Genomic DNA, 25,331 nt, shown 5'->3' on the forward strand with positions numbered 1-25,331 from the left:
GTTGCATGAACACATAGGATGTTGTTATGCTCAAAACCCATCAGCACGTTCTTGTATGCTTAGCATAATAGGTTTCGTGTGTGTACGATGTGTGTACTCCAGTACACTGGGCGTATGTGGCTCAGACCAAAACCCAAAGAATTAGGGTTTGTGCACTATTTAAACCTCATTATTGCCCAAGAACCCCCTATACCTCAGCCTCCATCCCCTTTCTCAACCAACTTAGCAAACCCTAGTGCATTTTGATCTTTTAGAGCTTTTTAAGTGATAGTGTATGTTTTTGGTTGTGAAGAAGGTTGTTCAAGAAGGAAGTTTTTCCCTTAAGACCTTCGATCCAACTTCTCCTTTTCATCTTGCACCACTAGAAGGTATAAAGCTCCAAGCTTCAGTTGCGTTCATTAAATTCTAGTTTGAGGTTAGTTTCTTCCTATTTGAACCTAAAGTTTAGATCTTGGTGAGTATGTGATACACCTCCAAGTTGTATTTGCAGTCATTTCTAGTCATTTTATACCATAAAGGTGCAAGCTTCAACCTTGTTGAATCCACATTCATGTGTTAGAGTATAGGATGGGGTGAAACAAGCTAGGTTTTAGAGTTTGGGCTCTTTGTATTCACCTAAAGGCATAAAGTTGGCAACTTTATGGCATTAATGGTCTTAAGAGGTTCAGATCCAAATTGTAGTCATTTGGTTTTAAGGGATTAAGACGTCTTTACATGGTTTGCATGGGGTACGCATACGCCGAGCGTACTTCCAGTACATCGCGTGTACTACCTCCTTAGTCGCGACTTCCCGCTTTAACCTTGTACGTAGTGTGTACTATTGTGTAGGCCGAGCGAACAACCTAAATCAGGTTGATTTCTATTTTGAGCCCAAATCGATGGACTTGTTTGTTGGGGGTGGGCCTTGGATGTTTTCTCATGGGCCATTTCAACTGATGGACTTCTATTGGACCTTAGTTGATCCTTGGGTTTTAGCTTAGGATTTTATTAGGCTTCAGGTCTAATTTTCCCCATTCCACTTTGGACTTTAGTCATGTGTTTTAAGTCATAGCCCAGATTTTTGACCCAATTGTTTTGGGACTTTATTGTTAGTTAGCACAGGAATTTATCCAGCCTAGCCGCCCAAACGTTTGTCTAGGATTCAGCAGTTGAGGTGAGTTTTCTCATCATGATTGTTGAAAAATGTTTTTGTATGTGACCATCACTGAAATAAGACGAACTGTTTTTTATATTATCTAACAAATATTATCAGTTATTTCAGATTGCATGGATTCATGCTTAACTGGAAAATACAAAAATACGCGAAAGACGGAATACACAAAGACAGAAAAATAGCCGCATATATAATCGTTTGAAACCAAAACAAATTAAGGCTAAGAATTGTCAAGACCTCAAAACCTCAAGGGAATAAAATGGAAATTCAATTGTCTTAATTGAATCTTTCCTGTGAAATACAGAAGCAAAGAGAAACCCACGTATCCTAGCTTCTACAACAACTTGCATGATCAGCCATTAATCTTTCAACTTACAACTCAAGTGCTACTAGATATTTGTTTCACCTCATATATGTATACATGAGTATGTAAAGAGTTGTGAGTGCGTGTGTTCATTTGTTATTTTGTAGCACTTCCTACAAACACCAAATACTCCCAACACCATCAACCATCTTCATCTTCTTCAAGAACAAGATAAATCCCTGGAGAAAGTGATGAACACCAAGATCAACAAGCTAAATGAAGAACACCATCAACCATCTTCATCACATGTTATTCATTAAACTTTAAGATCATCAACTTCACCACCTTTGTTCATCACACCACTTACCACCAAACACCTCTCTTATATCAACCTCCTTCCAACCTCCTTCCAACCTTAAAATAATATCCAAACACCCTCCAAATACCCTCCTTAAACCTCCTCCAAAAACCCTTTCAAATCACCACAACCATCACCACCTTGGTGTTTTCACGACATCAGAATCTTCAAGTCCGAAACGAAGCAAACTAGGCTCAATATAAGCACAAAAAGACTAAGGAGATTTTCACCACAAATTCTTCAGAACCTTACCTACATCTAGGAATTTTCGTGGACGATTTTAACCAAGGAAAACCCCAAAGACACGTGATAGAGAATTAGCTATCCAGAGAGATTTTTGTTTTCGAGTTCAGAATCTTCATGTCAGAAAACAAAAAACTGGGGACAACACAGCCAAAATTCTACTAGGGAGATTTTCACCATCAATTCTTCAGAACCTTCACTACATCTAGAAATTTTCGTGGACGATTTTGACCATGGGAAACCCAAAAGAGATGCGAGAGAGAATTGGCTGTCCAGAGAGATTTACTCCGAAAATCTACATCCATCACCACCCAAAGCTCCTTCAACTTCACCATCTTTGCTGCCTTACACAACCAAAATTACAACCTTATTCCACCTCCTAACACCCTCCAAATACCCACTCCAACCTCATCAAATCTCCTCAAAACACCCTATACCCATATACAAATACATGACTCGTGTACTTTGCACTATTATGTAAACAACCCATTTTACATGAAAACGAACTTTTTATTAATTATCAAATACCGGATTGATCTTTGAAAAAATATCAACCAGTCGTTCCAAGAGTTCCAATATCGACCGGTCGTTCCAAGAGTCTCAATATCGACCGGTCGTTCCAAGAGTCCAAATATTGACCAGTCGTTCCACGAGTCCAGTTCAGTCAATTTATTGACGAACCTAGTTGATATATATTTATATAGTTATATATTTTATTATAGATTTATGTCATTTAAATACACTCATTTATATATTTATGGTTTTACGTCATTTAAATATAGTCATTTATATTATTATAGCTTTCAGTTATTTATGGCTTTCATATTTATACTTATTCCGCAATTATTATTCTTTATATATATCTACATCTTATATCCTAAACTTATATATCTATCACATAGTAACTGGTAACCAAGGCTTTTGTTGTAGTGATCAGATTTTTATATTTCCAACAATTCGTATCTGAGCTGATATAAAAGAATAATTTCCAACAATTGGTATCAGAGCTTGTGTGATTTACCTTGAAATTTTTGTCGAAAACTTTTGGTTAGCGTTTATAAACCTTCCATAAGCATTTCTTTAAATATTTCATTTTAATATCACTTGTTCAAAATCCTTTCAAAAAAAATGTCTTTGGCAAATTACTCCAACATGAACTCTGTTTCCATTGCAAATCGGTTAGGATCTGGTTCACGGGCACCCATACTTATTCCTGAAGAGTATAATTCGTGGGTTGGCCGTATGAATCTTCATCTTAACGCTATAAATGAAGATGTCTGGAAATGCGTAGAAGGAACATATATTACTCCAGAAAATATGGCTACTCTTGCTACAAATCAAGCCACTCAAACCGAAATCATAAGACAGTTGGAACTTCAAGCCAAAAAGGAACTTGTGTATGGAATACCTCACAATATTCTAAGTCAAATGGATGACATTATACTGTTAACCGCAAATCAAATTTGGGAGAATTTGAAAAATCGTTTTTGTGGAAATAAAAGAATTATCGGAAACAAAAGAACATTTGTTTTCAATGAATTCGATAATTTCAAATTGCTTTCATCAGAAACCATCCATGATGCTTATAATAGGTTCAATTTTATTATGGTTAAAATGAACAATTTGGGCATCAAAAAGACACAACACGAGATAAATCTCAAGTTTTTAAACAATCTTTTCGAAAGCTGGAAAATGGTTAAACTCATTATTCAGGGAAATCCAACTATTCATAATGAAACTTTGTTCAATTTGTATGGAGAACTTCAATCGTATGAATGCTCGATTGACCCACCAACCACTGCAACTTTTGGAGGATCACTTGCTCTTGTGTCCACAACTTCACAAAACCAAACACCTTTCAATGATCAAAACTTTAATCATTTTAATCAGGCTACATCATTTCAAAACCAAGCCTTCCATTCTGATTCGAATGTTGAAGTAGACTATCAACAATTATGTGCATTGGTTGCAAACACAAATCTCCAAAGATTTCTCCCAAATCATGGTCAATCAAATTTTAGACCAAACTTTCAAAACAGACCTTCTTTTGGATAAAATAACTCAAGTTTTCAACCAAGACCATCTTTTGGACAAAACAACTCAAGTTTTCAACCTAGACCTTACTTTGGACAAAACTCTCAAAGATCTTCCTTCCATAATAACTCAAACCAAGGTTTTCAAAACCAGGGATTTCAAAACGATCCCAACTCAGGTCATAATCACAATCCAAACAATAGTTTTCAAAATCAAAAAGGAGGTTTCCAAAATCAAGGTTACAACAATCAAAACAATGGTTTTCAAAACAACCAAAATTTTGGATTCCAACAAAACCATTCTCAACCTTCCCAACAAACCCAAAATCAAGCACCTGAAAGACTTCCGATTAAGAGTCAAAAGGATGACAGTGATGAAGAAGTGATCATTTGTCACAACTGCAAAGGAACAAATCACTATGCCAGAGAATGTCGAGCCAAAAACAAAACCAAAATCAAAGACTCAGCATACTATGCTCAAAGAGCCGATGAATTGAAGAAACTGGAAAACCAAGAAAAGCAAAGAGCATTGATGGCAATCCATGAACCAAGCGGTGAATAGTGGTCAACTTTTGATGACAAACCTGAATATGAACTAGCACAATCAAACTTCTGCTTCGTAGCTGGTGTTGATATACCTTCAAGAGCTCCCAACGTCATAGAACAGGTACTTAATGTTGGAGAACCCAATGATGATACATGGTATATTGATAGTGGCTGCTCCAAGCATATGACAGGAAACCGGAACTACTTACGTGACTTCAAACCTACACAAACCAATCAAGAGGTTACCTTCAGCAACAATATAACAGCAAAAATCAAGGGTTATGGAAACATAACAAATGGTAATTTCACCATAAAGAAAGTTGCCTTCGTCGATGACCTAAAACACAACCTCATCAGTGTTTCTCAACTGTGTGATAACAATGTTAAAGTTTTGTTCACCAAACAACGAAGCTTGATCATGGACGCCAAAACCAAAGATGTTATAGTTGATCCTGACCGTGCCGGAAATATGTATCCACTTGACATGGATCTTATCTATGTTAAACCCGATATATGTCTGCTATCTAAAGCCCCAACAGATATTAGTTGGTTATGGTACCACCGCCTTTCCCATCTAAACTTTGGGTACATCAACAAACTGATCAGCGATGATCTTGTTCGAGGGCTACTACTTTTGAAGCTTGATAATGAAACTATCTGTGCCGCATGTGAAAAAGGAAAACTTACAAAGTCCACTCACAAAAGCATCTCAGAATCTAGTGTATCCGAGCCACTAGAATTGTTGCATATAGACCTTTGTGGCCCTGCGAAAACCCAAACCATACAAGGGAAGAAGTACATTCTTGTTGTCGTTGATGGTTTCTCGCGCTTTACTTGGGTCTTTTTCTTAAGACTAAAATCAGAAGTACCTGAAGAGATGATCAACTTCATTAAACAAATCGAACTCAAGCTCAAACGGCTTGTTCGAAGAATCCGAAGTGATAATGTTTTAGAGTTCAAAAACAAGACTCTAGATTCATTTCTCAAAGACAAAGGAATTAAACATAACTTCTCAGCCCCATACACTCCACAACAGAACGGTGTTGTCGAAAGAAGGAACCAAACTCTATGTGAAGCTACAAGATCAATGCTTATCTTCACTGATCTGCCACAATACTTCTGGGCAGAAGCAATAGCCACAGCTTGCTACACTCATAATCGTTCCTTAATCCATAAACATCTTCATAAAACACCATATGAAGTCATTAACAACCAAAAACCAAACATCAAAATTTTCCATATTTTTGGTTGTCAATGCTTCGTAAAGAACAATAAAGATCACCTTTCAAAATTTGAATCAAGGTCGGACGAAGGAATTTCCCATGGTTACTCGTTTTCTTCAGCTGCTTATCGAGTACTGAACAAACGTACTAGAGTAATTGAAGAAAGTACCGATGTTCATTTTATTGAATTTTATATCAGGAAATTGGATCGTGAACATTTTGGTTCTAAAATGATTGAAAACATTTTTCAAAATCCAGTTCAACAAACACCTTCTCCTGACATAGACATTGAAATCGATCTTGATTTACTTTTTGAACAACCAAAAACCGCTTACAATTCTAAACTTCTAACTACTTCAATTGACCCTACAGGAACACCCAGTGAAGTTATTCCACAAACAAACCAAAATGATGCAGATCAATTCGAGGGGGAACCACCAACACATACTTCCTCTTTGGAACAAACACCAAATCCTCCTTTGAACACCCTATCCCCAAATAGCCAAAACAATCCCGATGCATCATTTATGGGGGAACCTTCAATATTATTGTAATATGAAACACCCGGAGAAGAACAATGGGATACTGAAACTCCAATTATTATAGCGGAAGAGAATCACTTAATAAAGTGGACTAGAAATTATCCTATAGACCAAATCATCGGAGATCCCAACTCAGGCATTCAGACTAGAGCTGCATCCACAAATGAATGTTTATTTGGAGCCTTCTTATCCATGATTGAACCCAAAACCATACATTCTGCTATAAAAGATCCAGACTGGGTAAAAGCTATGCAAGAAGAGCTAGCAGAATTTGAAAGAAGCGACGTATGGAATCTTGTTCCTACTCCACCTAATGTTACTGTTATAGGTTCAAGATGGGTATACAGAAACAAGACTGACGATCAAGGAATCATTTTTCGAAACAAGGCACGTCTTGTAGTCAAAGGATATTCACAACAAGAAGGAATCGACTACGATGAAACATATGCTCCAGTTGCCAGAATTGAAGCAATCCGCATCTTTCTTGCATATGTTGCACATAAGAATTTCAAAGTATTCCAAATGGGTGTTAAATGTGCATTCTTACATGGAGAAACAGATCACAAAGTATACATTCAACAACAACCAGGTTTCAAAGATACCAAATTTCCAGATCACAGCTTTAAATTGCAGAAAGCTGTCTATGGCTTGAAACAAGCACCCCGAGCCTGGTATGCCACGTTGTCAACATTTCTCGAAGAATCAGGTTTTAAAAGAGGTTCAATCAATCAAACCCTTTTTCGTAAAATCTTTAATAAACATCTTTTAATCGTACAAATATATGTTGATGACATTATTTTCGGTTCTACTGATGAATCTTTGAGTGTTAAGTTTGCAGATCTAATGAAGAGCAAATTTGAAATGAGCATGATTGGGGTGATGACTACTTTTCTCGGACTTCAAATCAAACAATCAACTAATAGCATATTCATCAAGCAAGATAATTATGTTAAAAACCTACTCACTCGCTTTTCAATAGATAAATCCAATACCGCAAAAACCCCAATGGCTTTTGGATACTAAATCGATGCAGACTTTAATGAAAAACCCGTTGACCAGAAAAGATATCGTGGAATGATTGGATCACTCTTATACCTCATTTCCAGCAGACCTAACATCATGTTTTCTACATGTGTGTGTGCCAGATACCAAGCAAATCCTATGGAATCCCATGTAGTTGCTGTGAAACGCATCTTCAAATACCTTAAAGGCACTCCCAAACTTGGCCTTTGGTATCCAGCTAAATCCAATTTTCAGTTGAACGCTTTCACCGACTCAGACTACGGAGGATGCAAGCTAGATAGGAAGAGTACATCTGGTAGCTGTTAATTCCTACGAGGTAGACTAGTGAGTTGGACTTCAAAGAAACAGACTTGTGTATCCACATCAACAGAAGAAGCTAAATATGTCGCAGCCGCCAGCTGTTGTTCACAAGTCATATGGATGCAAACTCAACTACATGACTATGGCTTCAAAATCTCATAAATTCCCATATTTTGTGACTCAACCAGTGCAATTTCCATTTCTCACAATCCCGTTCACCATTCCATGACAAAGCACATCGACATTCGATATCACTTTATCAAAGACAACATTCAAAAGGGTCATATCGAACTACACTTCATCAACTCCGAAGATCAAATTGCCGATGTCTTCACTAAGGCTTTCGATGAAATAAAGTTTCAATACTTCCTAGGCCGTCTAGGAATCTTAAATCCAGATAACATCCATCCTTAAAGCTTTACTTTTTGTTTGTACAAAAGTGTGTTTACTTTCATTCAAAAAGAAAATTCAAAAACAATTGAAAATTGCTTTCTTTTCAAAAATACCAAAAACATTCAAATAACCAATCTTTCCAAAAACATTTAGAAAAACAAATCTTCAAAAATATAATAAAAGAATTACCATAATAAGATTTTATGGAACTTTGTGATTAATCGTCTCTTGACTTAATTTTCAGATGCTTATGCTCGATGAAGATTTGAAGTCATATTGATTCCTAATTGGAGTGAAGGTTCAAATCCCCTACTTTTCATAATGTATATAACTTTATTTCCTTCGATTTTATTTTGTTATTGACAATTTTAAACAATTAAGGGGCATAAGGTTAGGAGGTTCAGATGAAAACAAAAACCCATGTGAGAATTTGTGCCTCGTCAATCTGAATCATTGTGAAATTCAGTTCTTGTGAGCTTAGGTGTGTCACTATTGCTTATAAGGTATATCCGATTATACCTTGTCACGGTCTCATTTTTGCTTAGATATCAAACTGATCAGGGACAATACATTCATTTCTTACATACTAGACAAATTGTCTTTTATGACACCAATCCCTACCTTGATATAAGCCAACCAAAAAATGAAGGCTTGAGATCCCGTGATCTATCAACAAGAAAAGACGAAACGAAAAGGATTTCAAGAAACATCGATCAAAGAAAACCAAAGGAGAAACAAAGATCTATCAACATCCAATCCTCAAAGACGAATCAAGATAAAGACGAATCAACAAAAAACCCAAATCATTCACCGAAGAAATACCAAAGAAAACAAAAATATTCTACATTTGGTATTTTCAAACAAACTTTTCAACCGAATGGTTATTTCAAAACAAACATCATAAGATCCCATGATCTGTTTCTAACCATTTTTCACAAAAGAAGATATCTTAATCCCGCAAGACAAATACTTCAAAAAAACCCAATTTTCACAAATGTAGCAAATTCTCGATGCTAAAACAAAATATCTTTTTACAATAAATCGATATTGATCAACAAACAGAATACCATCAAAGAAGAAGCTACAACAACATTGGATTTCCCGGGATACTGTAGCCTTCATCATTGAAGATTCTTAGTTGCAAACAGCACTATGAAAATTGTTAAACCCATCTACATGTATTTCCCGACGAAGAGAGAGTGAACTTTAATGGCATGAATGAAGAAACCCGTTGAGTAATGCCGAAACCAGTCTTATGTGATTGATTATCTAATAATGAGACTAAGTGACCTTTCAGGAAAAGCATAGTTGAACACCTCCAATATGAGTGTGAGTCGTCAGAGAGAGATATCACTCATTTTAAGTGATCATTAACTTGTTCTGCTGCTAGAACAACCAAACACCCAAGTGAAGTGTGAGCTATACCTATGAGCGCTCATCTGAATCGACCTGTTAGACCACTTAATCTTAGGAAATTTCTTTGGATACATATATGGCTACCCTTTGATAACCGAACCCGAGACTTTGATTCGGAAACAAATTTCTAGAGATCTTTTACATAAGATATGTTAAACCAAGTCACAAACTTTCAAAACAATCACTGTGTTTTATATATATCTTATCTATTGACAAATATTTTATCTCAAATCTTCAAAAGTTAAACTGTTAATATGATTAAATCACAAATTGTCCTTATTTCAGTGATGATCACATAGGGGGAATTGTTGAAAAATGTTTTTGTATGTGACCATCACTGAAATAAGACGAACTGTTGTTTATATTATCTAACACATATTATCAGTTATTTCAGGTTGCATGGATTCGTGCTTAAATGGAAAATACAAAAATACGCGACAGACGGAATACACAAAGACAAAAAATAGCCGCATATTTAATCGTTTGAAGCCAAAACAAATTAAGGCTAAGCATTGTCAAGACCTCAAAACCTCAAGGGACTAAAATGGAAATTCAATTGTATTAATTGAATCTTTCCTATGAAATACAGAAGCAAAGAGAAACCCACGTATCCTAGCTCCTACAACAACTTGCATGATCAGCCATTACTCTTTCAACTTACTACTCAAGTGCTACTACATATTTTTTTCACCTCATATATTTATACATGAGTATGTAAAGAGTTGTGACTGTGTGTGTTCATTTGTTATTTTGTACCACTTCCTACAAACACCAAATCCTCCCAACACCATCATCCATCTTCATCTTCTTCAAGAATAAGATAAATCCCTGGAGAAAGTGAAGAACACCAAGATCAACAAGCTAAATGAAGAACACCATCCACCATCTTCATCACATGTTCTTCATCAAACTTTAAGATCATCAACTTCACCACCTTTTTTCATCACACCACTTACCACCAAACAACTCTCTTATATCAACCTCCTTCCAACCTCCAAACAACCTTAAAATAATCTCCAAACACCCTCCAAATACCCTCCTTAACCCTCCTCCAAAAACCCTTTCAAATCACCAATACCATCACCACCTTGGTGTTTTTCACGACATCAGAATGTTCAAGTCAGAAACGAACCAAACCAGGCTCAGTACATGCACAAAATGAATAGGGAGATTTTCACCAAAAATTATTCAGAACCTTACCTACATCTAGCTATTTTCATCAACGATTTTGACCAAGGCAAACCCCAAAGAGACGCGAGAGAGAATTGGCTATCCAGAGAGATTTCTGTTTTCGAGTTCAGAATCGGCATGTCAGAAAACAAAAAGTTGGGCACAACACAGCCAAAATTCTACTAGGGAGATTTTCACCATCAATTCTTCAGAACCTTACCTACATCTAGAAATATTCGTGGATTATTTTGACCAAGGGAACCCCCAAAGAGACGCGAGAGAGAATTGGCTATCCAGAGAGATTTACTCCGAAAATCTACATCCATCACCACCTAAAGCTCCTTCAACTTCACCATCTTTGCTGCCTTACACCACCAAAATTACAATCTTATTCCACCTCCTAACACCCTCCAAATACCCACTCCAACCTCATCAAATCTCCTCAAAACACCCTATACCCATATACAAATACATGACTCGTGTACTTTGTACTGTTTTGTAAACAACCCATTTTACATGAAAATGAACTTTTTATTACTTATCAAATACCGGATTGATCTTTGAACAAATATCGACCAGTCATTCCAAGAGTTCCAATATCGACCAGTCGTTCCAAGAGTCCCAATATCGACCGGTCGTTCCAAGAGTCCAAATATCAACCAGTCGTTCCACGAGTCCAGTTCAGTCAATTTATTGACGAACCTACTTGATATCTATTTATATATTTATATATTTTATTATAGCTTTATGTCATTTAAATACAGTAATTTATATTATTTATAGCTTTACGTCATTTAAATATAGTCATTTATATTATTATAGCTTTTAGTCATTTATAGCTTTCATAATTATAATTATTCCGCAATTATTATTCTTTATATATATATATATATATATATATATATATATATATATATATATATATATATATATATCTACATCTTATATCTTAAACTTATATATCTATCACACAGTAACTGGTAACCGACCTTTTTGTTGTAGTGATCCGATTTTTATATTTCCAACAATCGGTATCTGAGCTGATATAAAAGAATATTTTCCAACAATGATAATGGGTTGAAGGCACCAATGTCGACCCACTTCTTGTTATGTGGAATGTTGCTACATTAGTAATAATTTTATGGAAGACCAGGGGGTAGCCCATGGCATTTGTGAGTAAGACCAGGAATTTCCCTGTACATCACAAGGAAAGACGATGGGGTAGCCAATGGCACACGTATGTAAGACCGGGATGTAGCCCTCGACATTACAAGGAAAGACCATGGGGGTAGCCCATGGCACCTATATGTTTTATGTATGAGGTATGATTGGGAAACTCACTAAGATTTTGCTTACAGTTTATGTTTGTGGTTTCAGGTACTTTCGATACTAAAGGGAAGGGCCTGACTTGATGACGCAACATTCACTCCTCACCATTTCCGCATTTTTGATATTATCCACTGATGATTTGACATTATTATTTATGGTTGGTTTTGGAAACAATGTGACAATTGCAATTCTTATGTTAATTAAAATGAAAAAAATTGTACCGATTTATGGGTTGTTACAAGTTGGTGTCAGAGCCTTGTTTTGAGGGATTCGGGCACACTCTCGGGTGTGTCAGAACTCAAACTGAGGAAATGATAATATTTTCAAAAGAAAAAGAACTTGACATTTTGAAAAAGATTATTTCAAGAAAGAGGGGAGTGCAATGCGAGCAATTAGCCAAGCTCAAGTAAGTGTTGTTGGATTAGGTGTCTAATCTCATAACTATAATTAGTATGTACTTGACCCGAGAGTAGCATGGTCTATTTCGGGTTGCATATCACCAGGACAATTTGATAGGATGGATACTTGAGTAAGAGGTTACTTATGATTTATTAATATAATATAAGTTCTAATATATTAATATGAAATCATATTATTTAATTAGTATTGATCAAGAATTAATTTGGAATTAATTATGTGATCAAAAAAGACTAATTAAATATATGGGGATTGATTTGGTAAATCAATGATTCTTATAGTGTAGGCAAATTGTTATTAATGATGGGCTATATCAACATTGATAGTCCATGGAGGTTTAACCCAAGAAGCCTAAGTAATATGAAAGGTCAAGGGCATTAGGGTTTGCATGGATTTAACCGTAGACTTTGCCACACTATAAAAGGACTCCCTTAGCACCCAAAATAGGCCACTAGAGTTCTTGGAGTTCATTAGAGCCGATTTTGGAGCTAGAAACATCTCTCTCAAGTTCTCCTTTGTCCTAGGTGTGTTGTGAAGCGTTTAAGGCATCACACTTGGGGTGCTAAGTTCTTAAAGGCCAAATACAACAAGTTCTACTAGCTACATCAAGCGGTAATCCTATAACTCATTCTTATGATGTTTATGTCTATTGTATGCTAGTTGTAGCTTTAATGGTTTGGAAACAATATTACATGTATAATTAGAGAAAACATAGATCCAAAGCATTTAGGGTTGTATGTGCACCATAGGAAGTTGTAGTATACCAAAACCCAACAGTAGTATCAAAGCCATGAGTTGTTTTCTATTATATTTGATGCATGGATTAATTTTCAAAGTTGAAAAAATCAATTTTATGGCCTTTAACTGATGAACTCGCCAAGTCCACTCAGTATAAGGTCAACACCGTGCGAGTCATCATCATGCACTCGATGAGTTGATGCTTCTGATGGCATATTTTCGGGACTTTTGGCTTGTTTTGGATTAGTATCATTACCACAAAATGTTTTAGTTCATAAAATTTGATTTTTTTTGGTATGGTAATGATCATGCGTATCCATCTAAAAGATAATTGTTATAGTTTCAAGATTTGTATTAGTTTATATAATATGCTAATTTCTTGCAAATTGTTGATATGAATTATCTTGACTTATGAGTTTAACTAGATCATAGAAAAATTATTTGATAGTTTTTATTAGTTAGAATATTTGATCTAAATGCCTTTTATGAACACCATAACTTGTCCTCAAGTTATGTAAAATGAAAAGTCTCTCTTTTAAATGGTTTTAAAGTGTTCCATAACTAGTCCTCAAGTTATAGAACATGAAAAGTTTTTCCATTAAAAATGCAGTAAAACTCATAAGTTATAGAAACCTAAAGTTTTTGAATAGTTCAAAACTTGCCCTCAAGTTTTGAAATTTGTAAAGTCACCCTTATGAGTACTTTAGTTCGAAACCCTAGAATTTTAAAAGTTAAAATTCAACCCTTATACTATTGTAGTATTATATATATATATATATATATATATATATATATATATATATATATATATATATATATATACTAGTAGAGTACCCGTGCGATGCAACGGGCGTTGAGTACGGGGAACGGTGAATAATTTCTTTTGGCGTTTAATTTTCTTTCGGAAAATAGTTTAGGAAATGTTATATTGTAAACAAGATATAATGCATGTGGTTTCCCTTTAGACAATTTTGATATGTTCTTTGATCTTTTCTAACGTTTACAGTGTATTTAGTTTCCCTTTAGTCAAATTTTGATGTGTTTCTTAATCTTTTCTAATGTTTTATTTTAGGCATTTGATGTTGTGTATATAAATGATAACTGTAATCAACTAATCTATGTATAAATGAGTAATCTAGCCCTTTAATTAATACTTGTTTAATCTAAATTACGTATTTTGGGTTTTCTAACAATAAAACAATTTTTTTTTAATTGTTTCAGAATATAGTTTTTAAATTTTGAAACAAATAGATGCTAATTTACTTAATTATCAATTAATAAAGTTTTTTTATAGAATTTTTTCCTTTGGTGATAATTTCTATACAGAAACATAGCATATTTCAAACACCATTGACATATATAATTATCATCCAAATATATTTATAATGTATGTACATATTGGTATTTCTTTCGGTGTATTATTTCTTTAGGGTTTAAAACGTGAATTTTAAAAAATATATATAAACTTAAAACAAAAAAACCCAAATAGTTTTGTAAAACATTTTCTTTTGGTGATTGGATAATAGTTGAATATGTGTTTAACTAATGCGTAGTTGCAGGCGGAGCGTTTTGTATCTTTTCCGCATATATTAAATATTTTTATTTCAATGAATACTTTGATTTCAGCTATAATATTTTATATTTACTTTTAATATGAATGTCATCAAATGAAAGTTTTAGTATCTGTGTTATTTTCTTCTCTTTGGTTTCTACAAAATTTCAAATTTAAAGTTTATGATTCATCTTGGTCTTATACTTTTATTTATATCTATTATCGATTATAATAAAAAATTAACAAATTACTTTTATTTAGTCTTATATTCAATTTAGCCAATATAAGGCTAACCCATTTCACAGAGGTTTTGCTTTTAAAAATAGAGGTCTCGAGTTCTAATCCAAATGTTAACTAACTTTCAACCAATAACATCATTTCAAAAAAAAAAAGTCAAATATTCAATTTAAAAGGATGACTAAAGTTTACACCCGTTACCATCTCTATTAAATTTTATGTCCAAATGTTAACTAACTTTCAACCAATAACATCATTTCAAAAAAAAAAAGTCAAATATTCAATTTAAAAGGATGACTAAAGTTTACACCCGTTACCATCTCTATTAAATTTTATGTCCTTGAGTATTTTATATTTTTATCAAGTGAACAAAAAAAGTTGACTAATGATAACGCCCATTACGATCCTTGGTCACTTATTTTATCATTTGAAACTATCTTGAATGTTTACTATTTATGTCAAATAAAAGTCTTTTCATAAAAGTTTATTCAAATTATATGTTTTAAATTTGATAATAGTTCGGATTTTAAATGTTTTTTGCGTTTGCTAATTTCCTAATTCTTGAGCCAAAAATTTGTCTTATAACTTTTAAACTTGTTAGATTTAAAATTTGTATTTTATAACTATTGGAAACACAAACCAAACTTAAATGAGCCCACCATCCCAGCCTCCATCTACACCGGCTACCACCTCCCTCAACTCTATAGCCGACGCCACAAACTATTCCGCATCCATATTCGACACCACCTATTGCGATTATATATTATTGCAACAATCTACTCCACCTCCTTCACCGCCGCAACTACCTCCTCCTCTGTAATGGTGCCACCGTCTTTTCCAGGTTCCTTGTCCTGTAACTTACTACTCCTCTTTGTTCATTAGCTAAGATGAAATAAGCGATGTATAAACGATTACTGAAGTCACTGCTGCATTAATAGGCGTCGCATCTCCCCTGACTCCATTAGCGCCGCCAATGCTGTCCGTCGTCTTTATTACTAACCTCGGACCCATCTCGACCAGATTTGTTCAATATTTGTTCTCACCTAACCGGACCAGTTAAAGCAACATGTTTTTATCTTTCTATTTCCTTTACTTTGTAATTTATTAGATCTTTACATCTGAAGTTGTCAATAATCGTTTTTATAAAATTGTAGTCAGTAATCTTTTTATTTAGATTGTTTCGTGTTTTGTGTTTTATTTAGTTTATGTTCTTATGTTTTTGTGTTTTGGTGAAATGCAGGTTTCTCATGTCCACCTTATTTGGAGAAACAATGATCTGATTTTGTATTAACCTTCATGTATTGGTTTTTTGGTTAATAGATTTTTAAAGTGTTTCATTATTTACTTTATCAATCTTTTAGATTTTCACAATATTCTTCAAATATAAATTTAATAACAAATTAGAAACCCATCTTTTGTTGCGGATTTTAAAACTCAGATTTGGTTGAACCTTTTGATTTTATTTTATTAAAACTAGTAGTATTCTTTCAAACTTGCAAACCAGAATATGATTTTTTTGATATTTTTGTTGAGCCTGTCTATTTATTTATTTGAATATATATATATATATATATATATATATATATATATATATATATATATACTAGTTTATAATCCATGGAAACCATGGTTATAAAATTAATTGAAATTTTATAGTAAAACCTCAAAATTAATAATAATTATTTGAAATAAATTATTAATTACGATATATTTATATTAGTTTTGTAAAATTATAATCGTTGATTCAAATAAATATATATAATTAATTTTTAATATATATTCGACATTTTTTATTTGTGAATTAATGAAAATAATGATATAAAATTTAAAATTTAAAATGGAGAATAAATACATTGACAAATAACATCACATTAATTAGAAGGTCTAATAAATTTAAAATAGAGAACTAATAGATTGACAAGTGGCATCATATTAATTAAGAGGTCTAATATAATGACACATGGCAAAATGACTACTCTTTTATTAGTATAAAGATAAATTATTAATTACGATATATTTATATTAGTTTTGTAAAATTATAATCGTTGATTCAAATAAATATATATAATTAATTTTTAATATATATTATACATTTTTTATTTGTGAATTAATGAAAACAATGATATAAATTTAAAATGGAGAATAAATACATTGACAAATAACATCTTATTAATTAGGAGGTCTAATAAATTTAAAACGGAGAACTAATAGATTGACAAGTGGCATCATATATATATATATATATATATATATATATATATATATATATATATATATATATATATATATATATATATATATATATATATATATATATTATTATTAGAAACAAAAAAATAACGCTAAACTGCTAGAATCAAAAATACAAAAAGAAATACCAAATTGCTAGAATCTTTATCAAAGAATCAACATGAACAACATCTGACACCCTTAATATAATGTCTATCTTATTTGTAAAAACAATTATTTTTTTAGAAAAATTTTCATGTAAGTTTCTTTACCAATTTAAGTTCTAGTTCAAAGATACTATATTCTATAATTTAAGTTCTCAAATCTCTAGATTTTAAAAATATTTTTAAAGAGCATTAGTATTTTTTTTTTATATATATGAAAAGTAGAAACGGGTGGACTTTATTTTTTTGGTTGAAGTCATATGCCTTGCCTTCTCTAAATTTTTGAAAACAATTATCTAGCAACTATATAAGTTTTAAAATACGAAATGAGTAGTTGAATATTTAAAAAATTGTTTAACCACTCACGATGCAAAAACAAAAACCACACTAAATTGCTAGAATTAATAATAGAGAAATAAAACAAAAATGTTATAGTAGTAATTAATAACAAAGAATCATCTAAGAACCTGAGTAATATAATACAAAAATAAAACATCCACATGTGTTTGTTTGTGACTAAACTAAGAATAGGAAGAAAACAATTTGGAAATTTGATGAACCAAAAGAGGGAAAAGGGATAGGGAGAAAACAATTTAGAAAATTGATGGAACAAAAAAAGTGAAAAAGGAGTTTTTATACTGGCAAAGTGGCAAGTTGTTCCATGCTGGCAATCTAATTCACATAAATCTATTACACGTTGGCAATCCAAATCAAGAAAAAAAAAACATGCATCTCCCGTGTTTTTTTAGTGAGTCATGTATGTTTCCTTTAAGGCTTCAACATTTAAACCTTGTATTTTGATTGGTTGCTTTTTAATCACAAGGATCACTATCTTGACCATTGAAATTAGATCTAAAGGTCTACATTCTATAAGATATTGTCTTAAAATTCAAATGGTCCATCATTATATATGGTTTATATAATGGTATATATATATATATATATATATATATATATATATATATATATATATATATATATATATATATAAGAATAAGTTAGTCTTACCGTTAGTAGGTTTCATTCACGAAGCCAATCTATAAGAGGGGGGGGGGGGGGATAAAGTTACTGACTATAAAATGACAATTTAATGAGTGTCTACTCTCACCCACCGATTCCTTGACTGGTGGAGGGACGTTAGCCAAACGGGTAGGATAGGACACTAATTCTCTTTATAAGTATAATGATAATTATAAAGTAACTAAAATTTATTAAATTCCCAATCTTAGTTACTTTAGGAAAATTGTGAATATGGTGCTATCCCATGAAATTGCACTTTGCACCTTGTTAAGTCGTTAGTGGAGCGTGTGTGGTTAACCGATACACTAATTTGGGACTGACAGTGCGTGGAAAAGGGTAGCTTGATGTTAATCATAGATCAATGGAGCGTGTGTGGTTAACTAGCATATTGATTAAGTGATTTGTAACATTGGGTGTACCAAGCTAATTTGCATGGTTATTCACACATTGTTTGTGATCCTCGGCATCCCAGTCACAAACTTGAAGGGCACAATCTAGATTTAAACATGCCATTGAAAAGTTCAATGAATCTCAAAGGATCTAGGAATTTCAAACCAATTAAAACTTCATAATCATTTCGTTTTTCATGGTGGAAATTGGTAAATCGTCGTTTACCTACATTCAAATATTTTACAATTGGATTACGACATCCCTCTTCCGAATTGTAAAATATTGTGTTGGGTCCTAGCCTTAATATTTCATTTGGGTGTTATATTAAGTACTTAAATCAACTAACTTGAATTTCTCCATTGTAGATGTCCGGTTCAGACAACTATGGTCTTCACAAATTTTTTGGAACTAGCTTTCCTCTTGAAGATGATGTTCCACGATTGGATCGTGGAAGTGGAAATCATACTTTACTTCCTCCACCACCTCCAATTATTCTCCCTGACCCACAAGCTTGAAGACATGAAAAGTTCAAGATCACTTAATCCATATTGGCTAGTAAACACAAAGATGGAAAGTCTATATGTCCTCATGTCTTGGACATTAACCTGCATATTGACAGGCTAGGAATGTTGGGTGTCGTATTCCCAAGGAAGTTTTCTATTGATTTGGTTCTTTAGTCACTTCCCGAGTCATATAGTGAGTTTGTTAAAGACTATTATGTGACAGATCACGACATGACCCTTATTGATCTTACCTATTTTCTAATTGTTGCTGAATCATCAATGATTTGGTGCAATGGTCAAGAAATTTTGATTTGAAGATCTATATCCCAAGCTGACATGGACATCCCAGAAATGATTCCTTCTCCTAAAGGAAAGGAATTGGCCATGGTAAAAAGTTTTGATCATAAGAGAAAGGCAAATTCTGAGACTGTATTATGTGCCATTCCCAATGAGCTTGTGTGTTTCTATTGCCAAAGAAAGGGACATTGGAAGCGAAGCTGTCCTGACTACCTGAGAAATTTAATCAATATGTATGGTTCTACTTCAGGATCATGCAAAAGGAAGGAAGCTTAAAAGTAAGAGCATGCTGAATCTGGTTGCGAAGAGATGGATTTCGATCGCATGGTTCGAAGATTAGATTTTTGAGTTGATGCTTAGGGGTTATGATAGATTGCTTAGAAATATGTAGTAACATAGTTTTCATTTGTAATTGCATTGTAAGGAAAAGTTTTTTTCCACAATTTTATAAATAAAAGAAAATTTTGAGTTTATTTTATTTAAAGTTTCCTTGCAATGGCATTTGTGAAAATTGATGTTTGTATGTTTCTATTGTTAGCAATATGGATTTGTTTCTTTCTTTTGTGGAAGTGTCAAAATTTACCAAATAAGGATATATTCTCATCACCTAAGTTTCATTGGATACAAACTGGGAATCATACAATTTGTATTGTGTGATGAATGGGAACCTTTGTCTTTGGGAAATTAAGACTAGTTCCATGTTCACATGAATATGTGAGTCAAGTGAAGGACTAGGAGATTGGGTACACTTGGTTGTGCGCTGGTCAGGTCCACCACAAATATCGATTAGACTGTTCATCTTGATTTACTAAAAGTTAGTAGATATGGTTATGCTTACAAGTTTAAGTAAAATTCTGAAACATTGGAAAAGTTTCAATGTATGGCAGGACGAATAAGAAGAATCAAATTAGGTAGAAAGATAAAGGTTTCTCCAATCTGAAAGGATGGGAGAGTACTTTAGTATCGTGTTTTATGAACATATTAATGATTATGTAAACCATATCACAATTGATCCTATAAGGACACTTGTATGGCTAAGAAGAGGAATCGGGAATTGTTGAAATGGGTAAATCAATTAAGTTGAATCATACTTCGTTCCAAAAACAAGTCTTAGAGTTAAACTCCAAGATTGTGCCTTGAGTGACATAATCCTAAGAAGGTTTAAAACACTCATCAAATGTTGAGTAAAATGTTTTTGCTCTTATACATTTGAAATTGGTAAGTTGTGATGTCTTGGTAAGGACAAAGACCAACTAAGACCAATTGTGTGAAGTGTTTATCTTGATAAGAATCTGCGATAACTCTTGAATTTTTTTTTGAAAAGGAATGGTTCATGACAAGAGAATCTTATATGTAAAGAGGGCACTGTGAGTCTTAAATGTAACGCCCGCAGATTCGGGCTAGTCAGTTTTGAGACGATAAGTATCAAAAATGACTTTTCTATAGATTATCATTTAGAATAATTAATCTTAACTAAGTTTTAGTATATGTCACAAGGTTTTCGAACATATAAAGAACGCCGAAATCCGAGTTATAACGAAGAAGTTATGACCTGTCGAAGTTTTGCGACAAAACAGGCACGACACTGAGAATCGTAAAATATGAGTTTACAATAAGTTACTTTTTAGCCTTAGGGGTCTAAATGAAAGTTTTAGAGGATGTCTCCACCTATGTGTGGATATAAAGAACGTCAAAATCGGAGCTCGTATGCAAAAGTTATGACCTTCCAAAGATGCAACTGTATAAGAGCATGACACGTGTCAGAAACCCTAATTTGACTGGACTCACGACGTGAGTATTATTTCTCACAATGTGAGAAGTCAAATGAACACTAATAGAGCCTAGAAAACACCTAGTAAGTCTACGATATGACTCTTGAAAGCTCACGACGTGAGCTTATCATTCTCACAACGTGAGAAGTTGTCCGGACACGTTTCGAAGCTATAAACGCAAATTGCAAGTCTACGGGGTGAGCAGGCATGGATCACAACGTGAGCAATGAATTCTCATGTCATGATAGGAAAAAATTCAGCCTATAAATATCCATTTTGATACTAAGTTTGCTTGCACCCAATTTTCTTCTCTCTCTCTCTCTCTCTCTCTCTCTCTCTCTCTCGTTTGCTGAAGCCGTTTCCCGTCCCGAGCCCGACGATCACGAACCGCTAACCTTTTCTAGTTAGATTCTATCAAAGCACGCTATAAGTGAGTGCATATTTACTTTCATCTTACACATAGATAAGAAGTATTTTAAATAAAATTACGTGCTATGTGTGCATATTCTCTGAATACTTGTTGTCTATGCTGGATGAGCGATTTTATATATGTTTTAAATGATTTAAACTGTCTATGTATTTTATATCTATAAAATGTGTTAGGTAAAAGATGGGTAGATGTAATAGTTGGTGTGTGATGAAATAAAATGATGAGAGGCCTCGATGTTGACGTTGATCCAGTCATCTAGCAGAGTGTAGATGACGACCACAAACTTTTCTAGACAGTCCAGAGGAACGCTAGTGTAACAACTCGAAATTTCTATCTTATAACAAACCCTGCATTCAATCAAATTCAATCTTTCAATTGCTAAATTTTAGCAGTTTTGGAGTCAGTTTGAGTGTTCTAAAGCCTAGTACTTCAAGAGATAACAGGAGAGAGGATGCCCTAGGGTTTGTTGTGTAACAATAAGGTCTCAAAACTCCAAGAGTTTGGAGTTTATGGCCTAAACATGGTGTTTACGACCGTAAACCCCAAGGGGTATAAATATGACAGTTAGTCATATTTATCACTTTTTCTCACTTTCAAGAACTAGAACATCAAAATCCTCTCAAGTATCATTCGATTTTCCTTCTTGATCTTCAAATTTGTAAGTGTTTCTTGCCCTAACTAGTTGATATCTTACTTGATCTAGTGATCTTACATGATTTCATCCATGAAATCATTCCATTTGTGTAGATCTTCAAGTGTTTTTAGTTTCACCAAGAACACCAAGAACACACACTAGTGTTCTTGGACCTTAAACACTAGTGATACTTTACATGACGTCCTCCACCCCAGAACGTTTCCGCCGTTCTTGGTTTTGGGGTGTGACAGATTGGTATCAGAGGATAGTGAATTGAGTATATCAACCCATAAAAGATATATAGACTATAAATACAATGGGATTAAAATACTCTAACCAAGAGTTTATACCTTTAAGTACTAAAATGCTTAACTAAAAGTACACATATCTACGTACCTACATACTTACTATAGAACAATATCATACTAGAACATAACAAAAGTATTTAATTGTTGGGCACAACAGTCAAAACTGGGCAGTTATGTAATCATATCTGGAATGAATATGGCCTGATCAACTATATTTATTTGAGATATGGTGAACGTGTGTTCGGGGTTGATAGTGGTGTTACGACAAACCTAAAACTTACCAAATACTAGGTCCAAAGGAGTCTTTAGAACAAAACATAAAGTAAAAGACTATCTGAGTATTTTGAGATACTACCCAATAACAATACTAAAAGTGTACAGTAACAAGAAACCTAAGAACCAAACCCAAAACAAAGATACTATAGGAGTATCTTCAATAACTGTAAATAATTATATGAGAATTAAAAGACCCTTACTGATCGGTCTATAATGGCAAAGTGTATACATCCTAGAGTTATATATAATAAAGATCTCATAGACTTAGAATGTGTGGTTTCTCTTCACTTCCTTTTTCCTTGTCTGGATGTGGATTTGCAGTAATATCTCAGGTTAAAATTAGTACTAGAAATAGATTGAGTATTCTCATAGATTCTCTAGACATTCCCATTCTCGCACCGCTAACTTGACTAGAGACACCAGCTCACTAAAATAGTCAACAGAGAGAACTTCGAGAAGGGATCAGACAAAAAGTACGAAGCTAGTGGGATGCCAGAGGACACCAAATGTACATAAGTGGACATCAGATTACTTTTGTCAGGAGTAGGACAGAGAACAAAGGATACCACTCATGAGTCATGCAAGATGGCAGAAAACCATACGCGTCACATTAATAATTAAGAGTCCAATACGACCTAGTGAGTTGGTGAATACGCTACTCACCTTCTGTGGTAGGCTTAAAGTCTTTATAATTACATCTTGAATATCAATGATTTTGACAGTTGGATTGGTTCCCGACAATCCTTGTCCAAATACTTTCATTCTTTTATCATTAGAACCCTATACCATTCATACTATCTCTTGTTGTTGAACTATGGCGATTTAGTTCATAGGAGACATTTATTTACTATACTATTGGATTCTTATCATTTTCTGAATTATTTTCAACTTATAGTTGAAAGATGCCTCCTAGAAGAAATCCAATACATAACAATGGTACTAAAGCACATATACCACCCCCCACCACCTCCTTAGTTTGATGCTGCTATGTTCCAAGAAACAGTCACAGCGGCTATAGCGGCTGCCATGTCACATATCAATACTTCTGGCGCAACTGGTTTGGGAATTGGGGTGTTTCCTTCGAACCATGGCGAGATTCATGGGCACTCACGAGAGTGCACCTATAAAGATTTTACGAACGCCAAACCCCTAAATTGTAATGGAACTGGAGGGGTTATGATATTAAGACGATGGATAGAAAAGACAGAGACAGTCTTTGAGATCTGCGCCTGCCTGGAGAACAACAAGGTCAAGTTTTCTACTTATACCTTTTTAGAAAGAGCTTTAACATGGTGGAATGGCCACATTAAGGCGTTGACTCTAATAGTGGCAAAATCAATAAGCTGGGAGAACTTAAAAATAATGCTGATGAGAGAGTACTGTCCACGAGGGGAAATTCAAAAACTCGAGCAGGAACTCTGGAGTCTGGAAATGGTTAGTTATGATATATCAACCTACACCAACAGATTCTGCGACCTGGAAATTCTTTTCCCATATATGGTTGCTCCAGAGAGCAAAAAAATAGAAAGATATATTTGGGTATTGTCGCCTCAAATCCAGTCAAGCGTGGTAGCGTCAAGGCCTAATACTTTTGATAGTGCCAAAGAACTAGCACAATCTATTATTGACCACGAAAACTATCAGAACTCAATGATTGCTGTAAAAGATCAACAAAAGGGAAACAACAACAACGACAGAAAGGAAGGTTGGAATAAGAGGAAAGACAAGTCCTCACAAGAGTCCTCAAGGAAACAACAACTAGTTACAGTCAATGTTGCTACAGTACCTACAATAGTCTCTGCTAACCCGTTACCAACAAATCCTTATGCTCGTAATCTCCAAAAGTGCAACAGATGAAAATTTCACCATCATGGACCTTGTCGGGAAATGCAGTGCTTAAACTGCAACAAAAAGGGACATACCACCCGTTATTGCAAGACTCCAGCAAGGCCGATCAACCAAGTACCCAACGCTCGTGTGAGCCAAGCTTGCTACGGTTGTGGCGAGGTGGGTCACTACAAAATAAATTTCCTGGGGACAACGAATGCTGGCACAGACGAAAGGATGCTAACGATCACCGCCGCAGGAGAGACTACTCCGGACCCACGTTAAAAATCTATTACGTTCAGTAGCGTTTATGTTAGACTCCTAAACTATTAAAAACTAGTGTAACTAGAGTCTTATATTTTGCGAGATCCCATCAGTGTTAGGGACTCTCATGCTGCCTGTAGTAGCTTTTTGCAGTATACTTTGTTCACAACTGTAATAGCATAGCTGAAACTAAAGTACTAAAAACTCTTTCCTAGATTTCACCGTATCGTTTTGTAACAC

General features: G+C 34.1%; 1 protein-coding gene across 1 annotated transcript; it reads left to right on the top strand.

The window, feature by feature from the left end:
• The first annotated feature begins 3,186 nt into the window (after positions 1 to 3,186).
• LOC145099456 (uncharacterized) lies at positions 3,187 to 6,414 on the top strand. The gene is made up of 3 exons (XM_079037030.1): positions 3,187 to 4,063; positions 4,691 to 5,583; positions 5,674 to 6,414. Exons 1-3 carry the CDS (start codon positions 3,187 to 3,189, stop codon positions 6,412 to 6,414), a joined length of 2,511 nt encoding a protein of 836 aa, XP_078893156.1.
• Positions 6,415 to 25,331: the final 18,917 nt, after the last annotated feature.

Source organism: Lactuca serriola, chromosome 4, assembly GCF_051521515.1.
Source record: "Lactuca serriola cultivar US96UC23 chromosome 4, Lser_US96UC23_V15, whole genome shotgun sequence".
NCBI classification, from domain to species: Eukaryota; Viridiplantae; Streptophyta; class Magnoliopsida; order Asterales; family Asteraceae; genus Lactuca; species Lactuca serriola.

Excerpts from the sequence above, each read along its gene's own strand:
- LOC145099456 (XM_079037030.1), top strand. The coding sequence starts at position 3,187 with ATGTCTTTGGCAAATTACTCCAACATGAACTCTGTTTCCATTGCAAAT. Across the intron at positions 4,064-4,690 it reads AAGATTTCTCCCAAATCATG|CACAATCAAACTTCTGCTTC; the intron begins GTCAATCAAATT and ends AATATGAACTAG. Across the intron at positions 5,584-5,673 it reads GAAGAATCCGAAGTGATAAT|AACGGTGTTGTCGAAAGAAG; the intron begins GTTTTAGAGTTC and ends ACTCCACAACAG.